At 45.5% G+C, this 14594-nt stretch overlaps 1 protein-coding gene across 8 annotated transcripts in view; it reads left to right on the top strand.

Moving 5' to 3' along the window:
- The window catches only part of GLI2 (GLI family zinc finger 2), a 172700-nt gene that overhangs the window by 127418 nt on the left and 30688 nt on the right, over positions 1 to 14594 (top strand). For 7 of the 8 annotated variants that reach the window (XM_072341080.1, XM_072341077.1, XM_072341078.1 and 4 more), the window contains 2 exons: positions 7391 to 7593; positions 9219 to 9410. In XM_072341080.1, coding sequence (XP_072197181.1) covers positions 7391 to 7593; positions 9219 to 9410 — 395 coding nt within the window. The remainder of the gene's footprint in view (positions 1 to 7390; positions 7594 to 9218; positions 9411 to 14594) is intronic. The other variant, XM_072341083.1, reaches the window with a different exon arrangement.

The raw sequence follows: 14594 nt of genomic DNA, 5'->3' as shown, positions 1-14594 counted from the left end.
TCTAAAAGGGCTTTGTAGAGATCTGTGGTGCTCCTGTCCCTGTTCCTTTTTATTCCTCTTTGTTAAGCATTTTTTTGGTTACTTCCAGTCGGTTACAGCAGCTTACTGTTGCCTAGAACCAAGCATGGCATCTTTCTAAAGCATGAAGTCCAGTGGTTTTCCCATGTACTTTGGAATAGAGAAATAAGACATTTCAGCTGTTTTAACGGGTGTAGGCTTTCCTCCCTCAGTGTCTTGCTTAGTTATAGGGTTTAAGGACCTTGGGTTATGGGAAGAGAACATTCCCAATAGAAAAGGAGGGTATTAGCAGCAATATTAATGCTGGAAGACACTGCCTTGGATCAAAGATTCATTTTCCATTCACCCCATGATTTACAGCACATTCCAACCAAGTGATTTGGCTATGGTCTTCTGGCATAACATTGTTTGCCCTTTCCCTGACATTTTGCATATAAAGAAAAGTTATGAGCTTCTTGGGCATTCAAGGTACCAGGAAATGCAGGGGTCTACCTAATTTGTTAACATGAAATTATAGATGTCTGACATAGACTCCGTTAGTTAACATTGGTTGGAGTAATGCTGCAGCCAGTTGATTGTATTACAGTCATGATGAAGAGGAATGGTCCCTTTTTGCCTTTCTGGGATATGACGGGTACGGAGCCAAGGCAGATTTAAAGTGTAATGAATGAATAAGCATTTTCTGGTTTGCTCTACTCTTCCATGAGCTCCACTGCTGCTCTGCTGCTGCTACTGGCATACAATCTCCATGACAGGTCAATGTCAGCATAACATGGAAACGGACTTTTCAGAGATACTATAGGTACAGTCTTTAAAATGTTAAGCTGCTCCATAGTGCATGAATGTCATTTTCTTTTAAGGCAGAAAAACAACACCCAAGAGTAGCCTGGCAAGCAGACACTAGACAGGGGTGAAAAATTCAGATTTCCTCCCCACACACATATACTTCCCATTTGTTTTCCCAAGCCCAGTATCTTTGCAGCTGTGAGAAAAATACTCACTCAGAAGTGCTTAATTCCTCACCATGTGTCCCAAGGGAAATCAATCAGATGCAGATAAACAGCTGTGTAACATCCAACACATCTTTCTAGCATCCATTTCCCACACTCCCCCTGGTTGAACATCCTTTCAGATCTTCCTCATTCTCCTGCTCAGCTCTGCCTTCGAGATTTGGTCTATGCCTCCACCTGGCACCATCTTGCTCCTCACTGCTTCCCACTTCACTAGCCTCCTGCAATCTGCAGTTGCTTCCCAGCCCTCATCCCCTCTTTGCCATGAACTCATAGTGTCTTTACTACCCAACTTTCTTATCTTGTGGCTTTCAGAACCAGATTCACGTGTCTGGTGGCTTGAACCAGAAATTCACACACCTCTAGTTTTGCATCGCTCCTTTGGTCTGTCACTAGATTGCTTTCATTGGCTCTTCCATGCCAACAACTTCCATGACTTCTATCCGTGCTTTCTTTCATGCCTTTTCTCCCACCCTCCTTCCCTCTCTTCCCCTCAGCCACCTTCCTTGAAGTTCCCCTTCTTAAAATATTCTTCTTCTCCAAAGGCTTTAATCATTAATCTCTCAGGAAACTATCTTAAAGACTCACCTACCGTGCTTTGATTTATTCATTGTGTTGTGGTTTTTTTGGCTGGTATCTCACAAGAACTGAGGTGGTCATCCTTCTACCTCTACTGCTAAAGGAAAGCTTGTGTGAAAAGGTGGGCTTTCAGAACGTAAATTAAAAGATCATGTAAGTAAGATAATTGGATAAAAAAGGATATTAGGATCTGAAACAGAATGTTTACTCTCTTTGATGTGTTTTGGGAACATATGTTTGCACAGTGGGCTGTGTGGCTGATTAAGTATAAAACAACCCAGGAAAAAATCACCACTGTTAAGCTTAAATCAAAGATCTCTCCTCAAGACACTAATTTGATTTGGGTTTGAAGGTCCCATATCAACTCTGATTTCTTCCTTTGATGTCTGACTTCTTTGTGTGTTGCATAATGGAGGGCAATCTTAGTTATATAAAATATGTATTTTTCTTCCATTTTAATAGCAATGTTGTTGTATTGTGTTGCAGTTGTGCCTTCAAGTGTCAGCCAAGACTGGACCCTCATTGTGCTAAATGTTGAGTAAATAGAATAAGAATCCACGTGTAGATAGGACAGTTTCTATTCTGAGAACCAGTTCCTACATGGTTACTTCTGCTGCCAGCTTTGCTCCTTCCAAGTGATGCTGTGGTCCCCTCTTACTGTGAGCAACCCATGAGCTCAAGAACATTGCTTAATTCTGGTGGGCCTTAGATTAAAAATAAGTAATTGTAGTTTTAAACGACAACACTTTTTATTTCTTTGATTAAAAGTATTAATATAGACACATCAAGTGGTTTTAAAACCTTTGTTACATTTGTTCTTGGGTCTAGATATTTTAACCTGTGGTTTGAGTCAGGTGTGACTGAAAACAGAATGGTCTTTCATAAGGAAAAATGAAAGGTGTTTGGCTTTATCTTAAGCTTTAGAGCTTAAAAAAAAATGCCAAAACATCGTTCTTACTTGGAACAAATATATAAAATTGACCTCAAGGTATAGAAGTTGCATAAAGTCCTGAATGCGTTTTTCTAAGGAATGGAAAAAAAAAATTACTAAGAAACTACCCACCATAGTTTACTATGCTGTTTCCATGGTGTGGCTGGAAAACAGTGATCTACCAGTAAGAGGCCCATTCTTGTTCCTCCTCTCAGAGTCAGTGGCAGAGTTTCCTTTGACTTCAGTGGTACAAGATTAGACTTTAAGGCATAATTTTTGAAGGTATTTAGACAACTACCATTGCCAATGGATGTGTAGTGGGATTTTTCATAATGCCTAAATAAATCCTTCTAAAAGCAGGGCCCTAACCACAAATCCACAAATAAGGGCTTTTATATTCAGAGATTTTTTTTGTCTGTGAAGACCCACAGCAGCTACCACAGTTATCTGATCTAACATCTGCGACACCAACCATAGAACTCCTTCCCCTTTCATTTCTACACTGGGAGAAATTACTCTTTCCTACTATTAAAACTCCAAACCTCCAAACACTTGGACTCCATCTTTTAGAAAAACCTCTAGTTTTGCCATAAAGTCTTACAGCAGCGCTGTATTTACCGCTTCCCTTCATAAACTGTTCTAATGAGAATTAACTGTTTAAATATCTTTTTGTTGTTCTTTTTTTTTGTTAAATCATTTTTCTAGTTTTCAGTGCCTCAAAGCCATATTTGAGGGGAAAGAAGAAAACGGGAACTGCTCAAAGCATGCCCCTTACATTTCTGCAGAGAAGCTGTAGAAATTTTTATCCAGTTTCACAGCGAGAGCATTAGTTGCTGAATTGGTAAAGGTAACCTTGATTTTCTGCAATATCCATTTTTGTGAGTATAAAAAAAAAAATTAGTGTTTTAGTCTCATTTTAAAGCTGGGAAAATACAGGAAAAATAGATGAATATCCCAGCTGGGGAGGGCTGGGAGTTAGCAGTGATTTGTCTTGGGTTCCCTTCTTCCTAGTGGGAAATGAAGCTGGCATCTTCAGATTGACTGCTCCATCTCAGAGCATCAGGCTGCTTTATTGGACTGTTAGAACCTTGCTGTGGTTCTGGGAGAGCTAGGAAGCAGGGAAGATTCCCTCTCACATCGTTGTCAGGCTCTCAGGCAGGCGTATAAGGTCAGGACAACTTCCTCCTGGCACACTGTGGTCTGCGCATCCTTTGCTTTGCAAGTGGAAAAGAATGGGAGGGGGGCAATCTTTGTGAATGATAAAATGCCACATGAATTATATCACTGTGGCCAAGGTTTGACCTCTGAAAGGTACCTTGTTTTGAGGGACCTCGCAGGGTTTCCTCCTGAGGGTACCACTCAAGTCGCGACCTTCCGCCCTTCCTGCTGTAACAGACCTTAAATCAGAGATAAACAGAGGTGAAGTCAAGGGGAAAGCGAGAACTGTTTAGACTGAACCATTTAAATGGGGCACTATAGGTTTCCTACTATGCAAAGCTGTGGCATCCTGTACATAGAATGTCTGCCATGAGTGTGGTCCCTTTTTGGGTATCCCTATGGTTCTTCTGCATCTCCTGTGGACCTGAAGAGGTGTTCTGGGTAAACAGGGCTTACAAAAATCAGGCCAGGAGATTTTATTTATTTTAAAGAACAAAACCAAGGATTTTGATGTCGTGTTTGGATGTGATCATTGGTTAAAAGCATTTCTCTTTCTTTTTTTGTCGTAGCAAAACTCTACCAGGCAATATTACCCCCACAAGAGCAGTTCTGTTCTTAGCGTCCATTCCTGTGTAGCCACTATGCAGTTTCTTTTATTGCACACCAAAACAATTGCCTGTAAGTGCCCATATTCCATTGAGCATATGGAAAAGTATTCAGCCCTTTGTTTTCTGCTGAATTAATACATTTGGCATGTAAACATTAATTTAGACTAGTCTTGGGATGTCAGTGCTGGTTAATTGTCCCCATTTTTCTCGGTTTTATTTAAATGATGGAGATTATTTCATGTGCAGTGTCTTCAACTATTTCATTCATTGCTGGGTGTCCTTTGTGGAGGCTCCTGACCCACAATGAGATGGTTGAAGGTTTGGGGATGGCTGATACATGGCAGGTAAATGGACAAGAAATGATGCCAATGAGACAACCAGAAAGAAAGGAAACAAGTTCTTGGGGAGTGAGGTGCAGAGGAGCCATGGTTCTGGCCTATTCCTGTTGGACACTACTAAGAGACATACTATTTTGGGATGTGCTCTAGTGAAGTTGTACATGTACCACGGTAAGATGTGATCACTGCCTGATCTCATTCAGAGCCGAGCCCAAATGAGAGCATTGTTATCCTGACAGAGAGATGGGGAGATGTGGCAAGCAGAGGCTTTACACAGAGCTGTCGGGGGAACTTGACTTCCTCCGACCTGGTCTGGATGCAGGGCCAGCCTCCTTTTGAAACACTGCCCGGGTCTCCAGCTGCATGTGTTTTGGGTGAATTCTTGATCTTTTTCCCAGTGTTACCTTCTTGGCCAGGGTGGAGTTTTCCTGTTCTGAGGGACTCCAGCATTTCTGCCCAATTTAGCACGGAGAAAATGAACAGCAAACCCCTTCATATTGTTTTATACATTTTAGATGTGGGCCTCACAGTTTGATCCACAGAGGCTCGGAAGGCTCGTAAACCTGGTAATACATAGTTCCAAGCCTGCATCAAAGAAGTTCACAGCCCTTTTGGGAGAAGCTGTGAGTACTGATGAAAGAGGGAACTTATTGTATATGTAAGAAAACTTCTTTCATGGCTTATGTATTAAGGCAGGCTCTGTGGCCCAGGGAAGATTGGGGCTGCTTTTAATTTACATCCCCCCTCGCTTATATTAAGACTTCGTCAGAATAAAAATTAGTCAGATGTTTTCTTAATGACATCTTTTTTTTTTTTTTTTTTTTATTTTTTTTAATCCTGTTTCATTTTTTCCAGATGAGGCAGTGGAGATTATTAGAAATGAATTGAAACTAAATCTGGAACAGAGACTTTGATTCACTTCTCCCTCCTCCCCGGTAGAAATAAATCGGTCGGCTCCGTGCTCGGCTGCTGTTATTAGTGGCCTTGGCAGAAAGCAGCCCACCGGCTGCAGCCAGGCTCTCCTGACGTCATGGTGAAAGGTGCAGAGCAGCAGCTCACCTCGGCACTTTTGGAGGCCGGCGTCAGTCGCCCTGTAAATTGGGTAACAAAATGCCGTAACAGTGCAGGTGGGGAAGTTACGAGATCTGAAATAGCAATGCCATCATAAATTTGTCTTTCGGTGCTGTGTGAGAAACCAGGCTGGATCCCACTGAGGATCCAACTACCTGAAAGAAGGCTGTAGTGAGGCGGAGGTCAGCCTCTTTTCTCAGATAGCAGAGATAGGACAAGAGGTAATGGCCTTAAGCTGAGTCAGGGGACGTTCAGGTTAAATGTTAGGAAAAATTTATTCTCCAAAAGAGCAGTGAAGTATTGGAGCAGGCTGCCCATGGAGGTGGCGAAGTCACTGTCCCTGGTGTGGTACAAGAACTGTGGAGATGTGGCACTGGGTGATGTGGTTTGGAGCAGTCACAGATACAGGTTGATGCTTGGACTGGGTGATATTAATGGTCTTTCTGGCCTTAATGGTTCTCTGATTCTATTATTCCTGTGGTGGAGCCCAGGTCCTGGTGTGAGGAGCACTCAGGTTGGCTGTGTGTTGCTGCAAGGCCATTGATGAGCTTTGCTTTGATAGAGTTTCACTGCCTTCTATTTATTTCACACCAGCCAGCCACGGTGTGCAGTGCTACAGAAGGGTACTTTGAACTATAAATATTTTAAAAGACATTTAATTTACTACACATCAGCGGAAAGCGTTCAAAAAGCCACAAGGTTTACTAATTTATCAGAAAGACAGAGAAACGCACAGAAGATCAAACAAAGACAAACATGCTCGTAAACTGCTGAATAAGTCTGCAAAGCTCATATTACATTTCTGTGTGGTTTTGTTGATAGCAAGCATTATAAATAAATTAAAATGCACCTGAGCTGTTGATGAGGAGGGTGGGACCTGGGGTGCAGGTGGTGTGCCTGCACTTCTCAGGCCCCAGCACCAGCCCCATGTCCAAGTGGCTCCACTCCCAGCAGCCTGCTAGTGCAGCAAAGCCTAACGCAAAGCAGATTTAGCTCTTTCATTTTGCTTGATGGCAGCTCTGCCTGTTTTGGTGTCTAGCTCAAATTCTCTGTCTCTCAGGTCAACATGTGTAATTTTTCTCCTCTCCTTGCACCCTCTGTGGTTTGTGTAAGAGGATGGAGGATGTGGCGAGGAGATGCCTGCGTGCTTTCTATTCCATCCTTGCCCACCCTGTGAAAACCACTCAAGTGCCAAAACATGCCTCTGATTTTTTGTTACCTGCTGACTCCCCAGCATTTACTGACTGCTTTCTCAGGTAACACTTCGCCTGGGGAAGATCTGCGGCATTTAGCAGTGGTGGCCCCCAGAAAGCATGCAATAAAACCTCTCCTGAACTTTTGCCCTCTGAACTGTAGGGCCAACCTGTCAAGGAGGTTTGTGCAAGCCCTGATTGACGCTAGTGGGAGGGCTGCTAGCCCAGGGCAGCTGAGACAGAGCCATTCATGTGGCCAAGCTGGAGGCCTTGGATGTTCCTGTATCCTCACTCTCCACATACAGATGCTGAGCTGGCTCCACACACACAGGAGCTGCTCCAGCCCCAGACAGCTCCAGCACAAAGCACACCATGCAATGTTTAATCCCCTCCTCAGCCTCCTTCTTCATGAGTCCAACCAGTAGGGTTGGAGGAAGGAGAACAGGCAGCCATAGGTGATTGCATCTCTTTGTTTCCTCCCCAGGCCTCCTCCATTGAGCGGCAGCCCCGTCATCTCCGACATCTCCCTCATCCGTCTGTCTCCTCATCCTGCTGGGCCTGGCGAATCACCCTTCAGCCCACCGCACCCCTACGTGACGCCCCACATGGAGCACTACCTCCGCTCTGTCCATGGCAGCCCCACGCTCTCTGTCATCTCTGCTGCCAGAGGGCTCAGCCCTGCCGATGGTAAGAGACCTGCCATACTGCATCCTGCCCATCCCACCACGGCCGGGATGCTTCGCGTCGTGCTGTTTGTACTGCAGCAATTTTGTGGCACTGATGTGCAGCTCAGAGATTTACAGCTGTGAAGGCTCCACAGCTGCTCTCTGAAGTGGGAAAGCTGCCTCCTTTTCTTCTGCATTTTTTTTTCTTCTCTTCCTCTCCCTTAACTACACATTTGTTTTGCATCATTGCACTGAGAAAGCAGAGCGTGAGAATAGCTATTACCGCTGGATCGTATTATAAATATTTTGCTTAAAGTATGTTCCTTTCTGTAGAGCTCTCTGCTCTCTTACAAGCTGCCTTACTCTGATGTCTCTACCAGGATTCTTGCTCCTCTCCAACAGGGTCATGTTTGCCCGGGTGCTGCCAGGGTTATCTCCCCTTGGCTTCATGTCCTGTGATGTGCAGAGCAGCAGGGCAGAGGAGAGGACTGTGCTTTTTTCCTCCTTGCTCCTGAGCTGCTTTGCTGAAGCTCTCAGGAGAAGGCAAGTGTGTGTGGAGGTAGTGGTATCCATCCACTTCAGACAGGTCACACCATGGCCAGCGTGGACACCAGGTTCCCTGTGCCTTGGGACCAGGGGACAAGAATGACCAAGCAGGGAAAGGGGAAAATGCAAGGCTTTCCTAGGAGAGTTCCAGGACCTCAGAGCTTGTTTTTCAAGGGCTGAGATAGGTCTTCAAATCCTAGCATCCACCGGCTCCTGAGCCATCACAGGAACACACAAAGCACACCAGAGTACAGCAAAGCCCTGCTTTACTGTCTGACATGAGTAAACGGTCTTCTCTGAGTAAAAAACATTTACAAAGCTATGGAGAGATAGATGAAAAGCCTCCCTCCCTCTCCCAAAATGAGGTCATGATGTTGGGTGCTTCCTGTCCATGGCCTCACCATGCTGAGTGCCTGAGTTCCTTGCTGCACTGAGCTGTGAGTGCGTATGTTCTGCACCATCCTCCCCCATCAAAGCTGGTTTTGTTATTTGCTATGAAAAAGAGGCATTGTGTTTTGGGTTCCTTTTCTTTTCCATTTTTATTTTTTTTTAAGGCTGCAGTAAATAAGTTAATGGGGCAAGCGGGTGGGGAGGCAGGTTTGAAAAATTACAGCTGGGAGAAAGTGAGTGTAATTGGCTTTGGCAGCCAAAATGGTTTTATGCTGCCAAACACTAAACCTAGCTCTATGCATTAGACCTTGGCTTTAATTTCCTCTCACTGCTATCGGGAACTGGGTTGCATTCGTCTTTCTTCCCTAATAAGCAGGGATGTGGATGCTGACAGGGTTACTGCTGCCGACGGCCAGGCCCTCTCCCCCCTCCCCAGGGCGACGGCTGCGTCCGAACGGGAGGATTATTAAAAGGGGGAATGAGAGATTGTTTATAAATTTGCGGAAATAGAGGAATGCAGAGGCCCCAGCTTAGTTTCTTTTGTCCGCAAAAAACACGCCCAAGCACACGTCACGGCCACGCTGAGCAGGGCCGCGCGGAGAAGGCTGGTGGGGGTGCGGGGGGAACACGGCCGCCTGCCTCGGCGCCAAGGTCTAACGTCCTCCGGGAACCTTCTCCCCATGTTCTCCTCTTCACCCTCGGCTTCGGCAGTGGCTCATGAGCATCTGAAGGAGCGAGGCCTCTTTGGGCTGCCCCCACCGCCGCCAGGAGCCAACCCAACCGACTACTACCACCAAATGACTCTGATGGCCGGCCACCCCAACCCTTATGGGGACATCCTGATGCAGAGCAGCGGAGCAGCCAGCACAGCCCACCTCCACGAGTACCTCAGCCCTGTTGATGGTGAGTAGCAATGGAATCTGGGGCATTCAGATGGGTCTGTCCTCCAGGTGGAGGTTGCTGGACGAGGTCACCTTACTCTGCCGAAACCTACTGGCATCACATTGAGTGTCGGCTTGAAACATCATCTTGTTCCATACATCTATATATAAAGTACACCTAATTTAAAACAGATATGCTGTGGTGCTTTTGGAAGGGCTGCTGCACAGGCAAGAGGCAGCTGATCCAGCAGAAGGGTGATGTTGCCCGGCTGCTTTGGCCATGGGCAGCAACTGTGTGCCCCAGGCTGTGCTCCAGCTCCCTCTTCCTGTCCCACCTTTTGGTCTGGCCACTGTCTGGGCCATGGGCTGGTGTTGTCCTCTTGTTGCCATGCTCAGCACAACATCCTCTGAGTTTGGGGCCTGTCGGGGTAGCTGTAAAACAAACCCCCCAAGGAGGAAAGGTTAACAGGGAGCTGTGGTGGGGACAATTGTGTTCGTATTTCATGGGAGAAAAAAATTGCTGTATTGATACTAGTATAAGTCATTAGAAATCCAGAAAGTTCTGTCTCATTGCTAAATGAAGAAGAAATAAAATGATGGTGGGGACGGCAGTGCTGAGTCACCCTCAGCCTGGCCGCTGCCCTGGCGTGATGGGTAATGTTTATGTGGAAGACTGAAGGCTTTTTTCATCTGAGATGTTTAGAGCTGCTAGAAATTTCTTTCCCTTTATGCTATGTCTTGTAAGAGCTGGGCTTGCACAGTTAGGGAGACTGAGGATTACTTCTGCTGCAGGAAAGAGAAGTCTCAGCTTTCAGCTCCCAGCTTCTCTCTGCCGGGCTGCCTTTGGATTTGCCTGTGGACCATTATAATTTCTGGAGTGGAGTTCTGCATCATTTCATTACCGCTTCAAAGTTTCTGTTGTTGAGCTTTTAAGATGAAAGACTGTGCGGTCTTGCTGCTTCGTAAAGTGACTGGCTTAGAATGATAAAAGCTGCTCTTGGCTGTTCAGTGATAGGGACTTTATGGATATTTCTAACTAAAAAAATCCAGTTTCTTGTCTGAAGCTGCTGCCAGAGTTTTACCTGAATAGTCCTTTTCAGCTGCTAGTTCCTAGACTGATTGGGAAATTGTGTTGAATGGGAGAGCACATGCGCCTTGATGCTATCCTGCTTCTAACATCCAAAATGTGTTCAGAGTTTCTCTGCTACAAAGCAGCTTGTCAGCAAAGCTGCTCTCTGTCTTCCATCTGAGGGGTTAATCTCTGTGGTTATAGCAGATGGGTGCAAATCGGCTCTGCCAAGTTCTCTTTGGGCTCTCAAACAAGACTCCTTCCTCCTTGCCTCCTTATTAGTCCATCTCTGACCAGCAGTGCCTTCCCGAAGTGCCAGATAAACAGCCAGTAAGAGAAGCAAACATAACTGTTTTCATGCTAGTGCAGGCGGACACTCAGTACATCAAAATGCTCATCCTCTGAGTTTGCTGAAAATCCATCTTTTATCCAAAGTCATCTGAGCTGCTCCCCTGAGCAGAAGACTCTTCCTGCCTGGTTTCTCCTGAAAATGGCTCTGGAGTAAATCACATAACAAGGTCTTGATTTCATGCAGCCATGCTCATAACTGTGACTCTTTTAGAAAGCTAGGGCTCTCCGGGCATTATTTTGATCTCTCAATGAAGTTTTGTTAATCAGTAGCTGGTAAGGTTTTTCTGGACCTTCATACATCATATGGATGCTACATGAGATATGGGAAGGCTGCTTTTTAATAATGTGAGTAGGAGCAGCAACCCAGTGCCACATTCTTTACATTCAGCTTCACCCATCAGCCTGGAGAGGCTCCTGCTTTGGTTTATCCTCCCTCACCCCTACGCATGGTGCTGTTGCAGGTACTGAGACCACCTGTGGGCCACTGAAGCACATAAAAGCATGTTAGAAGTCAGAGGAGCTTAAAATCATAGAATCATAAAATCATTAAGTTTGGAAAAGACCTCTAAGGTCATCTAATCCAGCTATTCATCTGCCACCAATATTGCCCACTAAACCACATCCCTAAGGACCACAATTTAAGTACTTCTGTTTTCCGTTTTAGCGTTTCCTAACATCAAATCTGCATCCTGAGACACTGGGGTTCCTTACGTAGGTTGGCATTTTGTTGGTGGGCTTAATGTGCTATCCCCAGTGAACTCTTCTGTCTGATAATGGAGGCTCAACACCAGCATGAAGAGAGAACTGTACATTACTAAGACAGAGAGTTAAATGGATTGCTATGAAGTTCTGGCTGAAGAGCTGGAATAACCCTCTCTGTTTAGAAAGCTATTTCAAAAATTCAAATCAGTAGGGACACAAATAAATAGTTGAACAGATAATTGAATAAGGCATCCTCTTATGGTGTTTTTCTGAGACAAGAATACGGGTAGCATGCATAAAACCCCAGTGAGTCACTGTCTTACGGCATCTCTCATTCAGGGAGCTTTTTTTCTTTCCAGAGTCCTAGAATGTAAGAACTTAACAATAATTATTTTGCTAGTTGCTGAAATGCAGGTAGTTCCTGTTAGACCACATGCAGCACATCTGTGACAATGCTGGCACCTGCAACAGCAAAAGAGCGGATAAGCGTGTTAAAATAATAGTTAAAAGAAAAGTCCTGTTCATTGTCACATCACCTCCAAACATGTGCTGGTCTGTGGAAGCCCGTGATACTGAGTATGATCCTTCTACAGACCTGAGCCCTTCATATTACTCTTATCGCATTTCTTGGAGAATCTCTCATCTCACACCTTTTGCTGTGTGTTTTTACTGCATCAGGTGTGCAAAAAGATCAGAGAAGTAGTTGGGCATCAGTGTCAGCTGCAGCCTGGTGCTTCTGACCAACTGTTGTGTGTTTACATGGTGACTGAACGAGGATGCTGCAGAGCTGCATCTCTTAGCAGGTCTTTACTGTGCCGCTGCATCAGTAGTTAAAGCAATTAAAGTAAACCAAATATAAGTGTTACGCATCAGACTGCTTCAGTCTGCTGGCCAGTGCCAGTGAAAATTAATAACCCTGCAGTTAGCTTTCCTGTTCTGTCCATCCAAGTAGGGACTCTAAATCCAAGAGCAGAGCTTGAATCTGGTCTTAAATCCAGTTGTCAAAAAGCCTGCATTTTCAAATCAAGTGTCAGACCCTCTCCAGTGTCACAACGTTCCTGGTGGGACACTTCAGAAACTTACTGGCTGCATCTGCTCACCAGATCAAAGCAACTTTTTGCATCTCTTTAGACATGAGTGCCACGTGATGGATTATTCCATGTAATGGGGTGGGTGCATGAAGGCACCATAGGGGCAGGAAAGTGTGAATGGAGTGCTTTTGTCATTGCCTGCAAACCTTCAGGAAGTGCCATTTCCTCTAGCCTGACTTGATGCTTGTACTCTTATAGCTCTGTATATCATAAGATCTGTACAAACTGTACAAAGCAAAGCTGTTTCACCATTGGAGACCCTGAAGAGAAAGGAGACAGTATGATCAGTGAGCAGTGCATTAACTTCTCCAGGAGCAAGATCTAGATCTTTGGAATAAGGACTCTTGTGGCCAGAGAGGGAAGAACAGTTTATTTTTAAAGCCATCACTTCTATTAGCCACAGTGTTGGAAATGTGTTTGGGTTGTCCTTACTGATTATAAGAATGGTACAAAAGTGTCCTGAATTCTTGTGCATGGCAGTCACAAAGGTCTTGACTTGATAAAATCACTTTAACTGGGAAAAAGCTTTGTTCAGCACAGGACAGCTAATGGGCTGGCAGCTGGAACAGTCGCCTGGGATGTGGGCAAATGTTCAAGGAGGACTTTATTCCCCCAAGTCAAACAGTGATTCATCCTCCACTGTCCTCGGTCAGTCACTGTTGTTGGAACCTTTCTACAACAAACAAATGATTTAATAGTCATCAGGGTAAGGAGCTGGGCTGGCAGTGCAGCCGAGCAGTCACTGCAGTTAGCAGTGTGAGAGATGGGTTCAGGACTCGCCTCCAACAGATTCACACAATGTGACTGTTCCATCCAGAGGTCTGGAGCCTCACAGTGACCTGGGAAAAGTGCCTTGTGTGAGCCGAGGGCCCAGCACACGGGATGTGCAGGCTGGGCCTTCTGCATCACAGATGCCATCCCAACCCAGCCAGCTGCAGGCTTCTCAGGCAGACAGCCCACCCTGCGGTTGCTTCCTTAACTACTCTGAGGGATCTTTTTTTTGTTGTTTTCTTTGTCCCAGCGCAGAATGGAAACTTGCTGAAGTCTCAGAGAAGGTTCAGAGAATGTGAAACGGTTTCCCACCCAGTTCTAGCCAGCAATCCTGTTTTCTTCCCTAGAAAAATATGTGCAGAAGAGAGAAAAAGTCCCAGAGCATCCCATAAGCGCTCTGTCTGGAGTTCTGCTGCACTCTGGTTTCTAAAGAATTCAATTTACATATGCAAGTTGGGTCGTCTAAACAGTTACCTTGTGGATTGGGAGTAGAAGAATGCAGCCTTGTCTTTCAGCGAGGATTTGAGGGAAGCATTAGTATTCCTTGAACTGCAAAGCTGATCAGGCCCCAGGGAGGGCAGAAAGGAGGGTCCCACGGCAGCATCTGGTGCCAGAACAAATGTCCAGCATCTGCTTCAGTCTGAGTGAGACGTGTGCTGCCACTGCCCAAGGGGAGAGGAGAATAAGGAACTGGCTGTGCAGGGAGCATTAGTCGCTTCTTGCTGCTGCCTGTTGATGAAAGGACCGTCGGTGCCTTTACTCTCATGATGGCAGGAGGGGGTATTTCTAAATTCTTTGGGTGGACCAGGGCTAGGTGCAGGGAAGCGGTGGCCATGGGTGTGTTTTAGCAAGGAAGTGGTGAGCATTTGCCGCCCAGGTGCTTTTGTGGGCTCAGCTACTTGGAAGGAAATTTCCCCAGTGTCCTCCTCTGATCAAGACCACATGCTGCTGTAGTGATGATGAATGCTTCCCCCACAGGCTGCCCCTCATGTGAAGATGTGAGGTGTGTCCTATGGCTTGTCACTGGCCCCTTGTGGGTAAATGAAAATTCAGGAAGAAAATCGGTTTCTGACTAATTTGTGGACGTGATAATTCAGTACCAAGTGTGGGCTCTGGCCCGTCACTTCTTTCTGAGCCTTGGTGAGATAGACTGGTATTCAGGGGAAAGCGACCAAAGGTAAAAAGGTCTCTGAGATAGAGAGGCAGAGAGAAGTTTGTTTTA

Source organism: Excalfactoria chinensis, chromosome 7, assembly GCF_039878825.1.
Source record: "Excalfactoria chinensis isolate bCotChi1 chromosome 7, bCotChi1.hap2, whole genome shotgun sequence".
Taxonomy (NCBI): domain Eukaryota; kingdom Metazoa; phylum Chordata; class Aves; order Galliformes; family Phasianidae; genus Excalfactoria; species Excalfactoria chinensis.
This window is presented reverse-complemented; position numbering and strand designations above follow the sequence as displayed.